The 22,276-nt window shown below is 40.4% G+C and overlaps 1 protein-coding gene across 1 annotated transcript; it reads right to left on the bottom strand.

Moving 5' to 3' along the window:
• Window positions 1-16,297: 16,297 nt before the first annotated feature.
• LOC134734013 (lymphotactin-like) lies at window positions 16,298-21,165 on the bottom strand. Its single transcript, XM_063625136.1, has 3 exons — window positions 21,008-21,165; window positions 17,525-17,639; window positions 16,298-16,650 (listed from the first exon to the last, which is right to left on the bottom strand). Exons 1-3 carry the CDS (start codon window positions 21,066-21,068, stop codon window positions 16,482-16,484), a joined length of 345 nt encoding a protein of 114 aa, XP_063481206.1. The 5' UTR covers window positions 21,069-21,165; the 3' UTR covers window positions 16,298-16,481.
• Window positions 21,166-22,276: the final 1,111 nt, after the last annotated feature.

Below are 22,276 nucleotides of genomic sequence, written 5' to 3'. Positions count from 1 at the left end.
ACTCAAGCAATTCTCTTGTGGGACCCTCCCAATTCCTAACAACTAGAAGGAGTGCACATTCTCTTTCTTATATCCAAAGAGCATCAGGAGTCCATGTCAATTGCCAAGGGTCTACACCATGTGATGGATTCAAGCAGGAGAAAACCAGCACTCAGCTTGGCACATACCTCACAGAATATGGAGGAATAGAGGTTCCACTAGCAATGAGGCCAGCTGGCTCCTACAGCAACAGAGGCCACAGGGAGATACAAGCAGGACTTTCAAGGGCAGGTGTAAAAGGTCACTGGAGAAGTTACAGAAATACCCGGGGAAAGGGGCTTAGCAAGAGGTTCAGGTGTGGCATTAATGCCTGGCAGTCCCAGCATTAACACTGCTAGGACAATATTATAATTAAAAGCTGATGATATCTGGGACACTAGGGAATATAACGTCAGAAAATCGAGAATTCAAATTGTCTCTGTTTGCAGATGACATGATTGTATATTTAGAAAACTCCATCATCTCAGCCCAAAATCTCCTTAAGCTGATAAGCAATTTCAGCAGTCTCAGGATACAAAGTCAATGTGCAAAAATCACAAGCATTCCTATACACCAATAATAGACAAACAGAGGGCCAAATCATGAGTGAACTCCCATTCACAATTACTGCAAAGAGAATAAAATACCCAGGAATACAACTTACAAGGGATGTGAAGGACCTCTTCAAGAAGAACTACAAACCACTGCTCAAGGAAATAAGAGAGGACATAAACAAATGGAAAAACATTCCATGCTCGTGGATAGGAAAAATCAATATCATGAAAATGGCCATACTGCCTGAGGTAATTTATAGATTCAATGCTATCCCCATCAAGCTAGCATTGACTTTCTTCACAGAATCAGAAAAAACTACTTTAAACTTCATATGGAACCAATCCTAAGCAAAAAGAACAAAGCTGGAGGCATCATGCTAACTGACTTCAAACTATACCACAAGGTTACAGTAACCAAAACAGCATGGTACTGGTACCAAAACAGATATATAGACCAGTGGAACAGAACAGAGGCCTCAGAAATAATGCCACACATCTACAACCATCTGATCTTTAAGAATATTGACAAAGACAAGCAATGGGGAAAGGATTCCCTATTTAATAAATGGTGTTAGGAAAACTCATCAGAGTGAACAGGCAACCTACAGAATGGGAGAAAATGTTTGCAAATCTATCCGTCTGACAAAGGTCTAACATTTAGAATCTACAAGGAACTTAAACAAATTTACAAGAAAAAAACAACTCCATCAAAAAGTGGGCAAAGGATATGAACAGACACTTCTCAAAAGAAGACATTTATGCAGCCAAAAACATGAAAAAAAGCTAATCATCACTGGTCGTTAGAGAAATGCAAATCAAAACCACAATGAAATACCATCTCATGCCAGTTAGAATGGCAATCATTAAAAAGTTAGGTAACAGGCCAGGCGCGGTGGCTTACACCTGTAACCCCAGCACTTTGGGAGGCCAAGGCAGGCAGATCACAAGGTCAGGAGTTTGAGACCAGCCTGCTCAACATGGCGAAACCCTGTCTCTACTGAAAATACAAAAAATTAGCCAGGTGTGGTGGTAGGCGCCAGTAATCCCAGCTATTTGGCAGGCTGAGGCAGGAGAATGGCTTAAACCCGGGAGGTGGAGGTTGCAGTGAGCCAAGATTGCACCACTGCACTCCATCCTGGGTGACACAGCAAGACTCCATCTCAGACAACAACAACAACAACAACAAAATCAGGAAACAACAAATGCTGGAGAGGATGCGGAGAATTAGGAATGCTTTTACACTGTTGGTGGGACTGTAAACTAATTCAACCATTGTGGAAGACAGTGTGGCAATTCCTCAAGGATCTAGAACTAAAAATACCATTTGACCCAGCAATCCCATTACTGGATATATACCCAAAGGATTATAAATCATTCTACTATAAAGATACATGCACATGTATGTTTATTGCAGCATTATTCACAATAGCAAAGACTTGGAACCAACCCAAATGTCCATCAATGATAGACTGGATAAAGAAAATGTGGCACATATATACCATGGAATACTATGCAGCCATAAAAAAGGGTGAGTTCATGTCCTTTGCAGGGACATGGATGAAGCTAGAAACCATCATTCTCAGCAAACTAACATAGGAACAGAAAACCAAACACTGCATGTGGTCACTCATAACTGGGAGTTGAACAATGAGACCACATGGACACAGGGAGGGGAACATCACACACAGGGGCCTGTTGGGGAGTGGGGACCTAGGGTAGGGATAGCATTAGGAGAAATACCTAATGTAGATGACAGGTGGATGGGTTCAGCAAACCACCATGGCACATGTATACCCACGTAACAAACATGCACATTTTGCACATGTATCCCAGACCTTCAAGTATAATACTATAAAAAAAGGAAATGGAGAATTCATGTACCAGTTTTTATTCCTCTGATAGTTATAACTTTATAGCTAATAGCTTTACATAAAGAAAATATAAGTTCACAGCCACAGAAAGAGAACTAACTTGAACCAGCCGTCTCACCACCAAAACGTGTAACTCTGAGGAAAAATGATATTTTTTTTTTAGTTGCTTGGTGAATATTCTTGAAGACCTGTGCATGTGAGTGTGTGGGTGTGCGTATATGTGTAAGAATGTTTCTGTGTGTTTCATGTCCCAGGACATATTTAGTGCCATTTAAAACAAACCAAAACATTAATATGCTTTAAAGTAGATTTAAAGCAATGCAAATGCAAAGCCACAACAGATTTTAGTTAAGCCAAAGAATTAATTTAAAAAGCAAGAGATCCAGACCTCGAGAACCTCTACTGCTGACTGTGAAGGGGAGCTGCTTTGTACCGGGCACCTGGCAGAGTTTTTGCTTCCCATACTTCATATACAGCGAGTCTGAAAACAGATTAAGCATCCTCCTTGCATTTTATTGCTGTTTCCAAACCGGTATTTCTCCTTTGCCCTGACCTTCCCTACACAGAGACTTTGAAGATAAGATCTTGAGGTAATACTATCAGAAACCAGATTCTTCTGTTGCAGCCCTCACCAGAATCCAAACATCCTGGCCTTCATTATTTGAATATTTTAGCATGTGGTTCTCGTCTCTCCATCGTTACTTCTAGTATAATTGTTTCTGATTTCACTATCCATGCAGACTATTTGTTTTTAAATATTGGTCTGATCTCTTCTTTCCACCCTATTTCAGATCCTATTTCAGTCCCAAATATGATCATGTTTACACCATCTCTTCTGCTAACCATCCCAGCCACTATCGTCTCTTGCATGGATTATTTTAATAGTCTAACTGGAATCTCTCATGACCATACATTGTCATCACCAATGCATGGCATCTCATGCATTACCTTGGTTCCTGGCCAGCACTCCCTATCTTTGTACCTCCTTCCTTCTTGTATCTTAATCCCAACAATTCTTCAGCCCCACTAAGTCCCCAAATATTTTGACTTTACCACCTTTGCACTGACTGTCACTCCCTAACATCCTCACTCACCTCCTTTCCCAGCTTAGCATTACTAACTCCCTTGCATACACCGAAAATGCCCTTGCTCCTCTCCCTCCTTCAGTCTAACCACATTTCCCTAGTTCTTAGCTCTGCCATCTTCTAGATGTCAATTTCTTGCTTTCTTCTTTCTTTCCAAGCTAACAATGCGTTTCTTTCCTCCTTTCCACTCTCAACTGATGACCCTGGAAACAGTAAGATCCATCAAAAGCAAGCCCCCTCATGCTCCAGCCACCAAACCTTCCAACCCACATGAAGCTCTCCTGATAAATTCCTCTACTTTTTCTACATTTACAGTGGATCAGCCATCCACTATCCTTTCTACAGGCTCTTTTTCACTGGTTTTGGTAAGGATGTAGAGAAACCTAAAACTTTACACGTTGTTTAAAGGTCAAGTAAAATGATACGGTCACTTTGGAAAACAGTTTTTCACTTTCTTAACAAGTTGAACACAGACTTACAGTAAGACCCAGCAATTCCACTGCTAGGTATCTACCCAAGAAGAATGAAAACATATGTCTTCACAAATACTTGTACATGAATATTCACAGCAGCATTATTCATATTAGCCATAAAGTAGGACTTTCCAAATGCCCATTTACTGGTAAATAGATGAACAAAATGTGGTATATTCATGTAATGGAATACTATTCAGAAACAAAGAAATAGACTACTGCTACATGGTACAACATAGATGGGTCTCAAAAATAGAATGCTAAGTGAAAATAGGCAAGATTCAAAAGACTACATATATCAATTCCATTTATATGAAATGTCAAAGAAAAGCAAATTTATAGGGACAGAAAGGAGATTAGTAGCTGCCTGGGACTGGGAATGGGAGAAAAAATTAAACGCAAATGGGAATGAGGGACCTTTTGGGAGTGATGGAAATGTTCTGAAACTGGCTTGTGGTGACAATCACACAGCTCTGTAACTGTGCTGAAAACATTAGTTGTACATTTAATGTGGATACATTTTATGGTATATAAATTATAGCACAACAATGTTGTTGAAAATACAGACCGAAAAAGTCCCAAATGAGATCATTTTTACACCATCTCTTCTGCTAAACATCCCAGCCACTATCATCTCTTGCCTGGATTATTTTAATAGTCTAACTGGAATCTCTGTTTTTAGCCTTGACTCCTTAGAATTTACTCTTTATATGGCTAGCAGAAAAACAAATTGCATCATGGCTTTGCTCAAACAGATCCAGTGGTTCCCCCAGATAAACCCAGAGTCCTTCCACGGCCAACAAAGCCCTGCAATGCTCCACGAGCTCGCTGAGTCCCCTTATATGACTCTCCTCTCTGTCACCAGTCCTAGTCACATGGGTCTTCTTGCTGCTCTTCAGCACATCAATCATATTCCTGCCTCAGGACCTTTGCATACTCCTCCCCTCTACAACCAATATTCTTCCCTGAGTTATCTTCTTGGCCACTCTCTCACTTCATTCAGGTTTCCTGCGTATTATCAGAGAAGACATCCCTGACCACATTCTATTTAAAGTAGAGCACTGCTCCTTCCTCCCTTTACCCCCACATCATCCCTATCCTATTACCTTGCTTTTTTTTTTCTTTGTAGTATTCATCACCTCCTGGCACACTTTGATTGATGTGTGTGTGTGTGTGTGTGTGTTGTGTGTGTGTTGTGCACTTGTGTGTAGTTCCCCATGACCACCCCATCTACAAAGAAGTTCCATGAAGACAGGGTCTTGCCTCTTGTCTATTTGCTCATCACTATATCCCATTTGATTCCTACAAGCACCATGTAAGTTAGGCCATCTTATTTACAGAGAAAGACAATGATGCTCAGGGAGATTTAGCAGTTTATTAAAGGTCACTCTGCCAATGATTTTCCAAGCTGGAATTTAAGGCCATGATGTCTGACACCAATGCCATGGAGCCACACTCACTACACCAAGTCCTACACTGACTACACCAAGAGAGCATGCCAAGAAAAGCAGTCAAACCAAATCCCATTGAACAAAATTTTGTTTATTCTCTTCCTCTGAAATCCTAGAAAATGGTCTTAATGATTTTGAATCCCTTGATTTTTTTTTACATCAGCAAGATCTGTGTAGTACTAAAATAGGAAGTGCAGTTGCAATGCTGGCTTCCCCACACTTGTTCCATCCTGTAGAGAAGCCAACCCTGAAATAAATCTATAACCTGAAATAAATACTTTTCCTATAACCTGAAATAAACACATTTCAGAAAAATTAAAAATTCCAAGCACTTACATAAATCCAATTTAACATTAAGATTAGAAGTGTAGGAATATTTAAGATGTATGATACCAATTCATCACAATCTCTTTCTTCCTCCAGAGCATAATCTGTTACACCTCTTCATAGCAATCCATGTGATTCATTTGTGTAATCAGTGGATAGCTACGCCTTTTTAAATTGTGTCTGTGCTCAAAAGCTGTACCCACAAAATGTAATCAAGAAAAGAGTAAAATATTTATTTACACTAATGCCCATCTCAATGTCAAAAGACTCTGTTTTTACAGTTTCCTTTCTTCTATATCTTCTTTTATATTTTAGAAATCTTTCCAAGATACACAGGTACTTATGAACCCAGTTGTGACCCCAGGACTCTCTAAGCATATCAGTGCCAGAGAGAATGAAAGGAACAAGGAAAGGTGGTTCTCAGAGCAATTGACAGCATAATCCACCTCTCTAAAACACACTGGGAAAACTGTTACTAACTCCTATGATGTGCCTATCCTTTTCCCAAGTTCTGGATATACAGAGATGGTGCTGTACAAAAGATAATGCTGCTCCAAGAATCATACCAATTACCCAGAAAGACAAGCAAGCATATCCTCCCTAGTCTCTTCTCCTGAGTTCCAGAAGGTGAGGAACAAGAGGATGGAGCTGAGGCATCCATCACTAAAGTCATCACTATGGTTTCTATTGGAAGCAAGAATAAGTATCCTACAGCCAACCATCTCAACCCCAGGCAGGAGCTCAGCACAAACCTAACATGATGCTTAAAAAACAAATACATCATGACGTAATTATGGCCGTTGGGGGCAAAACTGATTCCATATTTCAGGCTTGCTGTTGTATACCAATCCAAAGCCGTCACCAAGGAGAGAGAAGCCTTTCTTTTCTTAATCTGCAGCTGTCTTTACAACTTTAAGTTATTTGCAGAAAATTTATACAGAATCTCTGTGGTTCCTCCTGCAAGACACTGTTAGAAAGTGTCTTTAGTCAGAGTCTGCTGTGAAGGTTGTCGGCAATGGTAGCAGGGCACAGAGTCCAAGCCTGGACATCACTCATGCATCCTTCTTCAACAAGAGCATAAGGGAAACACTACATTTGCACATAAAACACTGAATCACATCTATTTGATAGGAGCTGGAGTTAGAAATCATTCACCTCGAACTTATCCTTGTGGATAACTCCCAGTCTCTTCACGGGCTCTGGATTTGGCTGTGCTAACCGAGGGTGATTTGTCTCCTCATCATGACATTTTGACTTCTGTGACTATATTTCAGGTCATCAGAACTTTAAACACAGAATATTTACTGGTGTCTTGAGAGAAAACACAGTGCAAGAGTCACTGTAGTTTTGCTTGTGGTTAGGAAAACCTACCCCATCGAATTTCAGAGAAAGCTAAGAATTTGGCTGGAGAAAGAGATCACAAATCAATTAGAAAAGGTTTATCGATTGTCTCTACTGTTCAGTGTAGCCAGGGATCTGTTTTACATAGAATGGACACTCAATAAGTGTTTGTGGGTGTGTTTTGTTTACATCTTTTCTAATTATAAAAATTAGAAAACTCAGTACAGAACATTTGAAACACACAAAAGAAAGAATTCTGGCTGAGTTTACATGGCTCTGTGGTCTGTAAACTTTGCAACCATTCCCGCCCTTCTTCCTACCTCATCCCGCCTGCCTTTGGCTATGAAGTTTTAGTGAATTAATACAAGTAAAAATGTTTTTAAAAGGACATTTGTAAAGAGGAGCCTTTGATGTTGTTTCAGCAGAGTGTACTGGGATCTTTTCATTGTCATGCAACGTTTCTATCCTTGTTGACATTGCTTCTTAGCATTTGACAAGATAGATGGAGAAACACTTCATTGATTAGAAGGAAAAAAACTTCCAAGCACTTAATCTTTCATCTTTTCCTATAATGCTTTTTATTCTTGGAATCACACAGGTGATCATGATTAATATTATATAAACTTCACAAAATTAATTTTTCAAAATGAATGTGACTAGAAATTGGCCATCTTCCTCCATTTCTAGCCACCCTAAATCTTCCACCTTTAGAATTCAGCTCTCTCAATTTTGTCAGATTTAACTCTCCTGTGTTCTCAATGAATTCCAGTCTTAAACATGATCCATCATGATTAAGAGAGGAAACTAAACAATGAACTCCTTTCAACTTTTTTATTGACATATAACATATAAATCAAAAAAGTACACATATATAAGTTAACGAATACGTGAATTTTCATGAACTGAACAGGCCTATATAAGCAGCACCCAGATCAAGAAACAAAATCTCAACTGCAGTAAGCAACTCACTTGTTAATTTAATGTTCCTTTCCAATGCCTTTTTTACTAAATGTTACAAATCTGGTAGATGGAATGTAAACTTTTTAGTATATTCACATTCAGTTATGTAAATGTAAGTTCTAATTCAAGCATACAGAGCACAGTTCCATTGACACATATCAAAGGATTGCTGATCCCAATGAGGTGTAGCCCATCTAGCCATTAGATTCCTCTGCTGTTGTCAACTGAAATATTCAAATAATTCTCATTCCTCAAGACCCAAGACAACTTCTTACAAACATGCCACAACATCTGAATGATGTAATGAATGAATAAGTTAGGGAATTCCAGTGAAGGGAGAAAAGTAATTACAAAAATGATGAAAACAATCATTACACTACACTAATAACCAGTTTGCCTATTCTGTTTGTAATAAAAAATATACACTGGGGCCTGTATTAATTCAGCCCAGGTTAAAGTTAATGGTGTGGATTTATAAATAACCACTTTTCCCTCTCAATTCATTTAATGTGGACATGTTTCAAGGCCTGACAGTACAGCTCTTTCTTAAAGGTGCCCTGAGGTACAAAACGAACCTTCTTCCGAAAGTATAAGCTGCCCTGGTGGTGTCATTAAGGATAAGGAAGACCGTTTGCTCTGGGTTTCTCTGCTCATGACTATGTGTCTTGGGCCTGCAGCCCACTGGCAAAAGGCCTGCTTGTCTGTAACATGGATCCCCTGAGGCACCCAGGATGCTCAGCCTCAGCTGAGCAGCTCCAGCAATTGTCTGGATGTCCATGATTTGTCACGATTTGCATTTCCTACTGGGGTGGGCACAGGTATGTGATTCAGTGATGAGGCCAACCACAGAAAATGATTCTAAATGAACTAGATTAATTCAGCTATGAGATAAATTACTCAAATACTACTTACATCTCAATGAAACTCAAGTTTTCTCCTAAAAAATTTTAACTCTTCAAAATCCCTACAAGAGAAAGTTAATTCTTCAGCCTCAAGGGCCCGTTCCTAAGTCACCTTTTCATTCATCTGTTGCCGCTCCTCCATTCTTGTTTGGACCTAGTTGTCATCTTAACTCTCCTGGTCATACTCCCTGCCCACTAGGTGCATATTTGCTGAGTGTTTTCATTATGCCCGGTGTCAGCATACAGCCATGAATTGAGCAAAAGTGAGCCTTGCTTTCATGGAGTTTACAGTCTAATAGAAACAGCAAATTGATCAAATAATTAACAAAAATATCTTGGTCTCTTCCACCTTCACACGTTTTTGCCTACATTACCTCTCCCATTTGCTTTGGCTTTTAAATTAACTCACCCTCCATGGCCCAGTCAAAATCTCTTTGTCCATGACACAAACCTTCACTGACCAATTCAGTCAGCCTACAGGCTTTCTCTGAGCCCCATATGCTATGGACCATACCAGCGTCACTGAATGGTCTAAGGGCAGCTTACACAAGCCAGCTTACAGCACAATGCAGACATCAATAACTGATCATAGCACTCCCTGCCGAGCCAGGAAGTAACGTCAAGGTCTGAGTCAACACAGAAAGTCCACAGCCACTACCAATCAATTGGAGTTGATATTATGAAAGAAATGTACTGTCATCCTCAGTCTGCCCCATTTACTAGGCAGTTATCAGTGACCTCTGACTTTCACTGTCATCATATCCTCACGCATAGGTGTTACCTCTACAACTACAATGTAATACATAAGTTGCAGGGACTGGATCTTATGTTCCTTTTACTACTTCTAATTCAGCAACTGTGTGTTGAGCACAGACCGTAGGAAAGCCCTCTTGTAGATGCTAAAGGAAATATAGAGATTAATAAGACATAGTTCCTGCTTCCAAGAACTCCTGATCTTTTTTTGAGGGATGAGAAGTTTACAAATATCTACAATTCAGGGAAGAATAAAATGAATGCCAAAAGAAAGTCCTCGAGGTTTGGAAAAGCCATAAAATTAGATCTGGTTCAAAGGACACGGAAGGTTTCTTGGAGAAGGTAGCATCTGAGATGGATGCTGATGATGGCAGAAGGAAGAAAGAGGAGGCAGAGTGTTGCTTTCCAGGTGTAAAGAAGAGCCTAAGCAAAGCCAATGGAAGAGGGAAGTTAGGATCCATCAAGTATTCTGGTTTGGCCCCAAGAATACTTAGTACAGTGTCTTATTCAGAGTAGGTACTTGGTATGGTTTGGCTGTGTTCCCACCCAAATCTCATCTTGAATTGTAATTCCCATAATCTCCACATGTCAGAGGAAAGACCCAGTGGGAGGTAATTTAATCGTGGGGGAGTTTACTCTCATGCTGTTCTTGTGATAGTGAGTGAGTTCTCACGAGATCTGATGATTTTATAAAGGGCTTTTCCCCCTTTTGTTCGGCACTTCTCCTTGCTGCAGCCATGTGAAGAAGGACATGTTTGCTTCCCCTTCTGCCATGATTGTAAATTTCCTGAGGCCTCCCCAGCCATGCTGAACTGTGAGTCAATTAAACCTCATTCCTTTATAAATTACCCATTCTCGGGTATGTCTTTATTAGCAGCATGAGAACGGACTAATACAGTACTCAATGAGTGCTAGTAGGTAGACACTTTAGGTGGCACTGGTAAATTAACAATCTACAGGGTCCAAAGGGTCTGTGAGCACCTCATATTCACACACGCAAGCACACATACAAGCTCCAACACAACAGACATTTCCAAAAATGGGACTCCAGTCTCTAGCAACTTACAGAGACACCAGAAGTGAGGGGACCTAAGCAAATTCCTCTGTTTGAATGTGTTGATGCTGTTAATGAATTGTAGCATTATTCTTTCAGGATAGTGGATCTAAGCACATTTTTGGTCTCTAACAATGCTTTAAGAATATGCGTTCAATAGGTGATCCTGGGATATTAATAAACAGTACATGGAGAGAGGTTCTGTGCTCAGATTAACCTTAGGAAACACTGAAATAGGTGGTATCTAATGAGTATATATTCCATAGTACTTCTTAGAGATTTTGACATGCTGTGTCAAAGAGGAGTGAGATGTTTTGATCATTTCCTAAATACATTTGACTGTAGAGTCTTTTTTTTAATGGAGGCTCTCATGGAATAAGTATTACATAGACCACTCTATGATTTATGTGTTATATGCAATTATAGAAAATACTTTTTAAAAGCCTTGCCTAAATGATGAAGACAGATCTCAACCAGTAAATTGTCAGCTATCAGGAACTCTTGAAGATGCTTGATGTATCTATTCCCTTTTCCATCCACCCTCCATTTTACCACATCCTATTCCGTTGACTAAGGTTAACAAAAGCTGATATTTACTGAGCCTGTACTATGTGCCAGGCTCTATTTTAAGTGCTATAACCGTCACAATAAGCCCACAAGGTTGGCACTAGTATTATTATTATTCCAATTATATAAGTGAGGTGACCTGAGGCACTGAGAAATTAAGGAATTTCCCCACAGCCACCTGTATGGTATGTGGTGGAGCCAGTGTACAATCCAGGCAGAGCTAAGGCTCCTAGCAACCACACAAGTTTCTTCCCCAGAGTGAGCAAGAGAGAGAGAGAGATCAGATGATGGCCCCTCCCTTTTTCATCCACTGCCTATGATGGGTTTACATCTCCAATATTCTACTCTCTCATCTACCTCCCCACCTACCCAGCCTTCAACCTTCCATCCAGTCTTCAGGGAAAGGGAAGTCACTCTTCCTTCATACAACACCTGGTGACTCCAAGTAAGATAACCTCTGTCTGGACATGCAGTCTTTTGTTTCCTTATTCTACACAGTGGAACTTCTTTCAAATATTTCATTCAGCAGTTCCACCTTGACGAGAGAAATCACAAGCTTTGGAAAGAAGCAGATTATAAATCCAGTCTTAACAATTACTCTAGGCAGCACAGTGTGACAGAAAGTCAACATACATCACTTGTATTTGGTTGAAATATCTTTCGATGAGGAGGAACTTTCTCTTAGCTGAGATTCCTCTAATTTTCCTTCCTAGCCTCCAGAATAATAGCTCCAGGTTATTCCTCTAGCCTTCTTCCACCCTCAGCAGTCTGTTCAAATTTTTACTACTTCTTCCCCTAAAAAGAAAAAAAAAGTCCCTTTGGCTTCTTCCTCACCTTCCCTCATCAAACTCCACCTTTCAGTCATGCTTGGGTGCCCTGATCTCCACTCTAAACCTCTTTCACCTCATTTCTCTTTTTCTCCCGTTACAGATTCATCTCTGCTCCTTTCTGCCTCCCACTGCCATGTGACAAATCCCTTCTAAAATAGCTCTGGTGACTCACCCGGCAGATACTGTATTCCATTTATATGTACCTTTTTTATTCCCCAAGGGGCATGAAGAGTTTCACAGAAATTCAGGCTTATTTTTACCTCGGTCTTTTAAAAGAATTGTCTGTAAGAAGGGAATAAAAATATAGTTTGGGCTTTTATCGGAATAACGTGAGTATTAAGGCTGATAAGCAGGTTTTCACTTTTCCAGGATTTTTCTTCTCCTCACCTCCCTCTCCTTGGTGTTTTGTTATTTCCTTCAGGATTTATTAGTAGCCTCACCAGAAGTTAGACTTTAGCCTTACCAAGCAGTTGTGCTGTTTCTGAACTGGTCACCCATGCTGGAACCCTCAGAGCTGGTTCCAGGCCTCTAGCTGGTTCACACCCACTGCCCAGTGGGTAACCAGGCCAGTCCAGCACTATCTTGGGGTCCTCCCCTCTATTACCACTGCCACAACCTGACTCAGGCAAACATCTCCTCCAACCTGCACCGAGACAATTATTGCCCAGCAGCCCCCACTGCCCTCAGACGTTTTCCTCCAAATTGTTATTCTCCATCCCTCATCTGAGCATGCTGCAACCTGGGTCCCTCTGTCTAAGATCCTATCCTTTGTCATAGTACTCAGGCCTTCTCAGTCCGGCCTCAAGCTACCTTTCCTCTATAAACCTCTATAAACCTGAGCTCTATAACCCACCCATCCTGGAAACAAGCAGCTACCCCACACATGCCTCAATTTCCCTGCCTCTGTGCTTTCATTCATTTGGCCCTTCTGGCAGGAGTGCCTACCCTGGCCTTTTCCTGGCAAGCTCTTTCTCAGGTTCAAAGGCGCCTCTTCGGCGAAGCTTTTCCTAACTTCCCCAGGGTGGACTTAAATACACAGAAGACTGTATTCCTATAGCTTTTTATGATAACTGTTAGTGGAGAGATATGTATAAGGTAGTACGTATCACAAAAATGTATTGGAAGGCTATGATGTCCCAGGCACAAGTACATAGACATCAAATTCATAGTCCTTAACCTACTTCTAAGTAAGACAGAAAATAAAGTCAAATAAAATGGTATTTCAGGATGATATAAACAGTAATAGAGATGAGCCCAGGGGCTGAGCAGGTACATGGGGGTGATGGGGCTCATCCAGACTGGTGACATCAGAAAGGTCTCCAAGGGAAGTCAAGCCCTGAGCTGGGCCATTTGGAACATCCAAATGGGAATGGCTTCGATGACTGTCATGAGCTTCAGGACAGCAGGCTAGATCCTGTTCCCATGTGCTCTGCAGGTGCTCAACAAATATTCAGGACATTGAATACATTAGAAAAGGCTTAGTCTATGAATCTCTGAAACTCCACTGATACAACCCGGCCTCCTTCTTCCTCTGGGTGGTTGGCTCCAATTGTGTTCTCACAGATCCAACCTTAGCTTAGCCAATGAATAATGAAAGTAATAAGGTGATTTCCAAGAATGCTATTTTCTCCTATCCAAGCCCTGGCTCTCTACAGCCAAGGAAATTGGTGAAAGGAACTGGACTAAGGTGTTTGGCATGCACAGCTGAGCCGCAGCATGAGTCACACAGTCATGCATAACTAATGTGCTCCCTGGCTAAGCAGTAAAGGCCCATGAAGTAAAGGTAAAAGGTGTTGCATCATGCCAGGCCAAGTTCAGAAGTCACAAGGTCCAGAGCCCCCTCCCAACTGGCTTCCTGACTCCTATCTTGTTCTCTATGCTCCATCTTCCACCTGGCAGCTGATGTCATTTCCCACAGCCTTTAAAATGAAGTACATGCTCTTTGGTCTGGCAGACAAGGCCCTTCATAGTATCTGCTCTGCCTCCCTGACATCACCTTTTGTACCCACTTCCTAACCCCCGCACTGTCCCTCGGTCATATTAAACTACTTGCCTTTCCTTAATTCATCAGAATTTCTCTTACCTGCAGGCCTTTGCCTGTGCTGCTTGTTGTCTTTGCCTAGAATGCACTGAAACCTTCGTCATAACTCTAAATCATCCTTCTGGTCTCAAGATAGAGGATATTTTCAAAGGGAAGCTCATCCTTACCCTCCCTTCATGCTAAGATCCGGATAGGTTTGCTCCTGTGTGTCCAAAGCTCACACCCTCTGCTTTCTCCATCATCCCACATATTACACTGCATGGAAATCGTTTGCTTACTTGTATGTCTCCCCAGTGTAAACTCCCAGAAGGTAAACACCTGAAGGTTTCACCATTGCATTCCAGTGCCCAGCCAAGCATCTGGAATGCATTAGGCATACAATAACAATGTATTGGTGGAGTGAGTTCCTGGGGAAGGGAAGCAAGAAAGATTTTCCCAGAATGTAAGCTCTGAGAAAGCAGGGACTTTGTCCTGTTCACTCCGCTGTGTCTTCAGTTTGTGGCATATAATAAACCCTCAGTAAACATTTATTGAATGAATGAAGTCTGTAGGTTAAATAAGGATAACCCCTGAATCATCTCTTTACATATGGTTTGGCCCGAAGGGAATTATCTTCTGAAGTGAGAAAGACAGCATGACACAGTTGTCAACACCCTGAATCTTGCATGAGTTCAGATCTAAACACTACCCCTCACAGACCAAGAAAGTTAACTAATCTTTTTATGCCTCCGTTGTTTTGTCTTTAATTGAGCTCTGTTATGTGATTAAGTGAGCTCATATTTCTAAAGCAAGAAAATAGCTATGGTTATATATTTTAACAACTATTTATTATTTAAAAAATAGAACAGCCATAAAATGAAAAGTCAAGCACTGCCCATAACCTTCCACACATCCTATTATTATTGTCCCAAATAAATCCTTAGGGTCTGGGAGACATTTGGGAGACAAACCATTCCACTCATCTTTTGTGACTTTGTTATTTTCAGCCCTCATAAAGCAGGATGTCTGTTCTTATTAAGGGATTGCTTTCTCTAAGACCATCTCTGAAGTTTATTTTAGACAAATATCAATGAACATGGATAGGTGACCACATCGTTTGCTAGGAGGCAACTTTTTAGTAGTTTCCACTCTGATTCACCAGTTGTATGAATAGAAGTGAGCAGATTTGAACAAGTTGCCTTCATCTACCCTCTGAAAATTCATGATATTGTTAAATGTCCCCACAGGACTAAACAACAGCCAATACGTTTCACTTAAAACTATCAAGGCAAGGTCAGGTCTTCCTATTCAGAGTCTGATAGAAGAGAATGTATACATCATCAGCTACTTGGATAGTAAAACCCTAAGCATGAAACAAATCAGCAATTTAATTAGCATACAAGAGAGCATGAATCTGGGGTGCTGAGTTACCAGATGAGCACTTAATTAAAAGTTTACTGCAAATTGTGATCACATGAGGAAATGTTGCATGGGTCAGCATTTGGAGCATTAAAAGCTTATTTGCAGTAAAGCATAACATGTATGATAACTAGCGTAATGGCAAATACAGAAATCCTAATAAGGTAGTGAGATTATTGTCCAATTCAGAAGGTGTTGATTTTTACTTGAATAAAGTTTCTTTATACCAAAATTCTAATTTTTGCTAATGGGACAAAAAAAGGGACAAGTTGTGTCATTTTACTCCTTTAATAGGAAACCAAAATAAAACACAAAGAGGTGAAAAAAATTGAGTGAAGCAAATTTTTGAGTAGTGGACCCTCAGAATGGGAACCCAGTGAAGCCTGGATTATTTTCTCCTTTATTTTATAGATAGAATTCTATTGTAGAGACAAGTTGAAATAGATCTCGAATTGTTGCCATTGTCACAGCTGTAACTTGTGACTCATGTGTAAAGAACCATTACAAGCTGGACTCTAAGAGTGATCAATATAGCTTTCACCTCTGATAAACACTAGCCAGAATCTCTTCCATTATGGTTACCATCAAAGAGAGGTACAAGTAGGACAGAAATCAAACACCAATGATATACTACCTTTCCCCACATATAATGAATAGACTAGGGAACTATTCTTAATAATAAATAATTTATTAATTAGAACATATAAGTGAATACAGAAGACATTTAAAAGTAAAAATACAAAGGAATAATTTTATTCATGCAGTGCTTCCATAAAAGATGAGTATAAACTCAGTCCATGAGCATGTAAAGTGAAATGAGCTGGCTGGCTGGAGAGGGACAGGGTGCCAGAGGCTACTATCCAGTCAGGGTCACAGCTGTATTGGTCGATTGCTGGGTTCCTGTTGGCTTGGTCTGGATCATGTTATTTCTGGTGTTGGATTTCCTGTCCATGCTCCTGACCACGTCTTTCACCCACCGGGCTTGTGGATCAGCACAGACTTTTAGGCCACGTTTGGTAACAAAACTGTAATGCAAGGAAAAGGCAGACGAAGTTGGCCACATTCTCAAAGCCTCAGGGTCAGGAGTTAAGATCAGAGCAGACATGAAGAGATCTTGTGCAGAAATTACTGCAAGAAATAGGCTTTCAGAGCCATGAGATCATAAATGAGCACCCTTCTTCTGCCATCTATTTTAACATAAAGGAGAAATATCTGGAAGTAGTATCCAGCCCCTTTGTTCACCATAATTCACAGGCTCCTTTTCTCATCCATGTCACCAAATGTTGTAACACAAAAGACATTTGAGGTCATCTAGTTCCATTATTACATACCCTCTTCCTTTTCAAATTTGAAAATATTCATCTTATTTTTTAAATAAAAAGTGATTTTTACATTTTCATTTTTTAGAGTAAAGCTTGCAATTATGTGTTAGGAAGAGTTATTACTTCAAAAAATGAGATTCTGGTAGAAGAAAGGGACCATGTAGGTTGTGCATTGACTCATTTTCTTGAAATATGGCAACTGATAAAGCATGGGACTCTGCCTAACTCAACCCTAAGATCCCCCAACTCCAGTGAGGCTTGCAGAGAAACCCTGCCATGGGCCAGCTGTCTCTAAACCCAGACCTCAGAGCTGTGCACAGTATTCAACAGACTCTTCCACTAAGCAAATAGAGGAGAACTTCTATTCTTTATTTGGCAACCTAGTTTTTGCAATAATCGCTATTCGGTTGGGCTGCATAAAGGCATGGTTGATAAGGAAAAATAAAGAGGCTTTCGGTTAAGTTGAGGTGTTCCTCCATGTTGACCTACTTTTCCTGAGGAGGGCAGAATTTCTATAGGCTGCATTTCTGTACCTCTAGATATCCACCCAGCCCAACTTCTGAGGAGGCAAACTCACATTACTGCTCTCAAGGAGCCTTCCGTGATGGTGTAGGTCTTGATTCTGCTAACTGGCAATCGCTGGGTAGTGAGGCTCACACAGGTCCTTTTATCTGAGACTTCACTCCCTACCCCTGGTGAGGAAAAAAAAACAGACAATTAAAAATAAAGCAATTATTAAGATCATAGGAACAATCATCTGTTAAATTACTCTGAGAATGTTGTGAGAATATAAGGCCATTTGCTTTTGGGGGGAATAGATGACTGATAGGCATGCCGAATCTCTTGCCCATCATAGATTCTTAGTAAATATTTGACTAATTTAAAAACTCAATCAATAGAATTGTTTCAGGAATTTCATGCTGAGAGAAAATAACAAGATGTTATCCCGTCTCTGTGTATATTTTCACTTAGACATTTGGGATGGGTAGTAAATGCTCCAGTGACACTCATTCATTCATTTATACAATGGTGCCTGTTGTGTCCCACATGTTTTGTTAAGACAGACATTATCCCTGTTTTCATGGAGCATGTCTTCTCATGAGGGAGCCAGACAACAGAGAGGTAAACAGAAAAGATCATTTCAAACAGTGCAGCATGTTACAGTACCGTAAGTGAGACGACAGAGTAATGCGTGAAGAGTACTCTAGGCGAGGCAACCTTCAGTGGGGGAAGGAAGCATGCTTTTGACTGACTAAATAACGGTGTTCTCCTTTTTAAGTGGTCAAATGTCTCTCTCTGTCAGCTGCCCAAGATGCTGAAAAGAAAGAAGGCCAAAGGAAAGAAGGTGGCCCAGTCCCTGCCGTCGTGAGGAAGCAGGAGGCTAAGAAAGTGATGAAACGGCTGTGTGAGAAAAGGCCTAAGAGTTTTCTTAGGCTGGCATTGGACAGGACATCCAGCCCAAAAGGGACCTCCACTGCTTTGTGAAATGGTCCCGCTATATCTGGTTCCAGCTGCAAAGAGCTATCCTCTATAAGCAGCTGAAAGTGCCGTCTGCCATTAACCAGTTCACCCAGGCCTTAGACCCCCAAACAGCTACTCAGCCACTTCAGCTGATCCACAAGTACTGACCAGAGACAAAGCAAGAGAAGAAGCAGAGACTGTTGGCCCAGGCTGAGAAGAGAGCTGCTAGCAAAGGGGTTGTCCCCACTAGGAAATCACCTGTTCTTTGGGCAGGGGTTAACCCCATCATCACCTTGCTGGAAAACAAGAAGGCTCAGCTGGTAGTGATTGCACATGGTGTGGACCCCATCAAGCTGGTTATCTTTCTGTCTGTCCTGTGTCCTAAAATGGGGGGTCTCTTAATGCATTATCAAGGTTCGAAAGAAGGCGAGGCTGGGACATCCAGTCCACAGGAAGCACCCCTGTGGCCTTCGCACAGGTTAACCAGGAAGACAAAGGAGCTTTGGCTAAGCTGGTGAAGCTATCAGGACCAATTACAATGATGGATATGATGAGATCTGCAGTGCCCTGAGTCCAAAATCTGTGGCTCACATTGCCAAGCTGGAAATAGGAAAGGCAGAGGAACTTGCCACTAAACTGGGTTAAATGTACACTGTTGAGTTTTCTGTACATAAAAATAATAAAAACTCTCCTTCAAAAAATTAATAAATGGTAAAAGAAGATATATATAAAAGGAAGTCAGCCCTAAAATATTCATCCCCAATAGTATTGGCCCAAAGGAATTAAACTATTAAGTTTAGAGAATCATCTTACATTGCAAAAGGAAAAATAACTTGGGAGAATTAATACTGTTAAGGGTTGGGTAAAATCTAATCCAAGTTTCTAAGTGCTGATTTTTCTCCTTAGCTGTAGACACTGGTCTTTGCTTCCCAGAGATATAGGCAGCTAAAAAGCGTCTAAAGTAACCACTGACAATGGCCAACATTGGTCTGTAGTGTTGCTAATATTAGAAGGCATTTTTTAAAGCATGGGACTAAACAAAGAGTGTTCACGGTGTGCTTTTCTTCATCTTTTCTTCACTCTCAATGCCAGTCTGCACATTGCTTCCCTCTACCGTTGCCAATTCATTTTTAATGGTGAATTGTTTCTGTAGCCAATGAAAGAGGAAAAATCTGGGCTTTTTCTCTGTTTCTCTCATATTTAAGAAACAATATTTCTCTCTGTGAAGTATCTGAAATGGACTCCCAAGACTCAGGGAATCCTGTTATACTTGAAACCACAAAGCCTTTTCCTTATTGTCAGCAATGTTTGTGTGTCTGTGTTATTTTTTAAAATATCATCTTCACTCAGGTTGCAAAATTGAGTCAAAGCAGAGACTGTTTTGCCTCATTTTTGTATGTAAGAAGCTAAGCAGCAGTGGGACTTATAGAGCTCCTTCAACTAGAAAACTTGGGAATTTGAGACCAGTTCTGCAGTTCTTCTCAGCCTCTAACAGAGCTCCTTTCCCCTACTTAGATCTGAGTCTCCCTCAAATGGTATGCCCATTGTCTCAGCAAAACGCCAGCAAGGTAGCAACATGTGGCCTAATGTAGTAATCACACTTTTTGGATTCATCAATTTTTTTTTTTGTTTTATACACAATTTCAAGGACTTTCAGACTTAGCCACCTTTATTCATGGAACCCCTTGGGGACCCATTATTAAGTTATAATATCATAGTCTAAGTAATAAGTCTACAAATTAGAACACAAATAAGTCGACAGATTCACTCCAGTCATAGGAAAAAGTAATCCTTAAGAAATACCTACTGAATGCTCAGGTAAGGGCTCGGTATATCTGAATCTTACCTGGATGTGTCTTGCAGTTTTACTGAAGTGTATAAGGTGCTAATCTATTTGGTAGTAGTTATTATTGTATGTTCTCTTACAAATACAGAAAATTTCTTATAAATAGTAATATTCATGGCATTACTAACAGAGTCCCCCACGTACTTGAAGGTAATATTGATTTTGTGGACATGAAGGTTTGAACTTCCAGTCATTTGGGGCATAGTTTTGTATTGAAAACATTGGTTTGCTCCAGAGCATACATCCTCTGGTGCATCCCCACATTGTAACTGAACTCTCAAAGATTTTGATAATTTATCAAACTACATATTAAATGGGCAAAACCTACAAATGCATTTATAATCATCACCTCTAATCCATAGCTAACATTAATCAAAAAATTACTGCTTGTAAGGAAATCTGATGTTATTAAATAAACCATAATATTTATTTAATCTTAATCTCAGGTGATCATGTCTGTTCTTCTATTCAGTTTATACATAAATAAGCATAGGCCCTGAGTGGTTAAGGAATTTACCTGAAATTACCCAATTAGGAAAAGTAGGAGCCCAGATACTAATCAAATTCTCCCTGTTTTGGAAGTTTATGAAGCCCCCTACAGTCAAAATTATCATTCCTTTTTTGCACATGGGAGGTTTAAGGCTCCCCTGGAGAAAGCAGTTTACTCCAGTCAGAACCTGAGTCAAACCCAAAATGTGTGCCCACCTGCCTTGCCTCCCTGTTCTTTATCTCACAGACAGCTTCTCCACTTACCTTCCACAATGTATGCAGCGAGACAGCAGATGCCAAGGAGGGCCAGGATGAGAAGTCTCATGGCTGAGGTCCTGCTGAGCTGTGCAGGGAGAGTGAGGATCAGGCTCTTTGAGGACCTCTTTTATGCCTCCAATGGTCAGTGCACTTCCTGTGCTGCGAGGGGACTTTCGAGGTGGGTGTAGGATCATGGAAAGTCTTTGCAATACTGATGCTTTTATTTTTCTTAAAAAAAAAAAAAAAGTCCCTTTCCCTGTTCATACTAACCTAACACCTTGTGGCCTTTACCTCTTTGTCTGTGGTTAATGTGTCAATTAAACCAAATGCATGCATAAAAGAAAACGTGGTTTTGTTGTCTCCTGCCACCAGCCTGAATTCAGATCTTCCGCTGTAGACATGCCTGAAGGCTGTTCACTGCCATGGCCCAGCACGGCAACTGTAAAGGAAATGAGGTGGGGTGGTCAGTGTGTTCCATCCCACCTCATGTGACATCCAGTGTGACATGAGGATTCCACAACCATGGATCGTGAGTCCCTGGTGCCACCCTTTGACTATCTCAGGAGGGGAAGAGAGGCTGCTGCCACACTGAGCTTCTCGATCCTTTGCTTTCTTTTTTCTCATTTTTCTCCTCCACCTTTATGCAAATTACCCCCCTTTCTTCACCCCAATCTCCCCAGGTACCCAAGAAACAAATAACTGTTGAAGCATGTCTACATGCATATGTTTGCTTTATTACAACTTAACATACACATTTATGAAAGCTTTTGAAAAGCTGCCCTGTACCAACTTATTTCAAATTAAAAAAGAAATAAAATTATAATCTTACCATCTGACAGTTTTCATTTTCAATATTTTTCCAGTGAATCTGTATTGGCATACATGTGTTCTCATAATTGTGGTAATTTTAAATGCTGTTTTAACACTAATTTAAATATCTTCCCTTTTTTTAGGCTTCATATTTCTACTTCGAGTAAATATATACACATACACATTAAACCATTTTCTTATAACTGATTATAAAGATAAGAACTATAAGGTCAATTTCATGAATATACACTGAATTACTTCCCTTTAATAACCAGGAGTAGGATTACTGGGTAAAATGCTATGATCATCTTTACAGCTCTTATTATATATTGCCATATAGTCTCCCTAAAATATAATTTTAATTTGCAATGCTCCCAGTAGAATTTAAATACGCTGACTGCACTGGAACTTTTCTGCCACTGAGTTTGCTTTATGGTGGTTGTTCTTTATTTTATATAGGTATCT

This window comes from Symphalangus syndactylus, chromosome 12 (genome assembly GCF_028878055.3).
Source record: "Symphalangus syndactylus isolate Jambi chromosome 12, NHGRI_mSymSyn1-v2.1_pri, whole genome shotgun sequence".
NCBI lineage: Eukaryota > Metazoa > Chordata > Mammalia > Primates > Hylobatidae > Symphalangus > Symphalangus syndactylus.
This window is presented reverse-complemented; position numbering and strand designations above follow the sequence as displayed.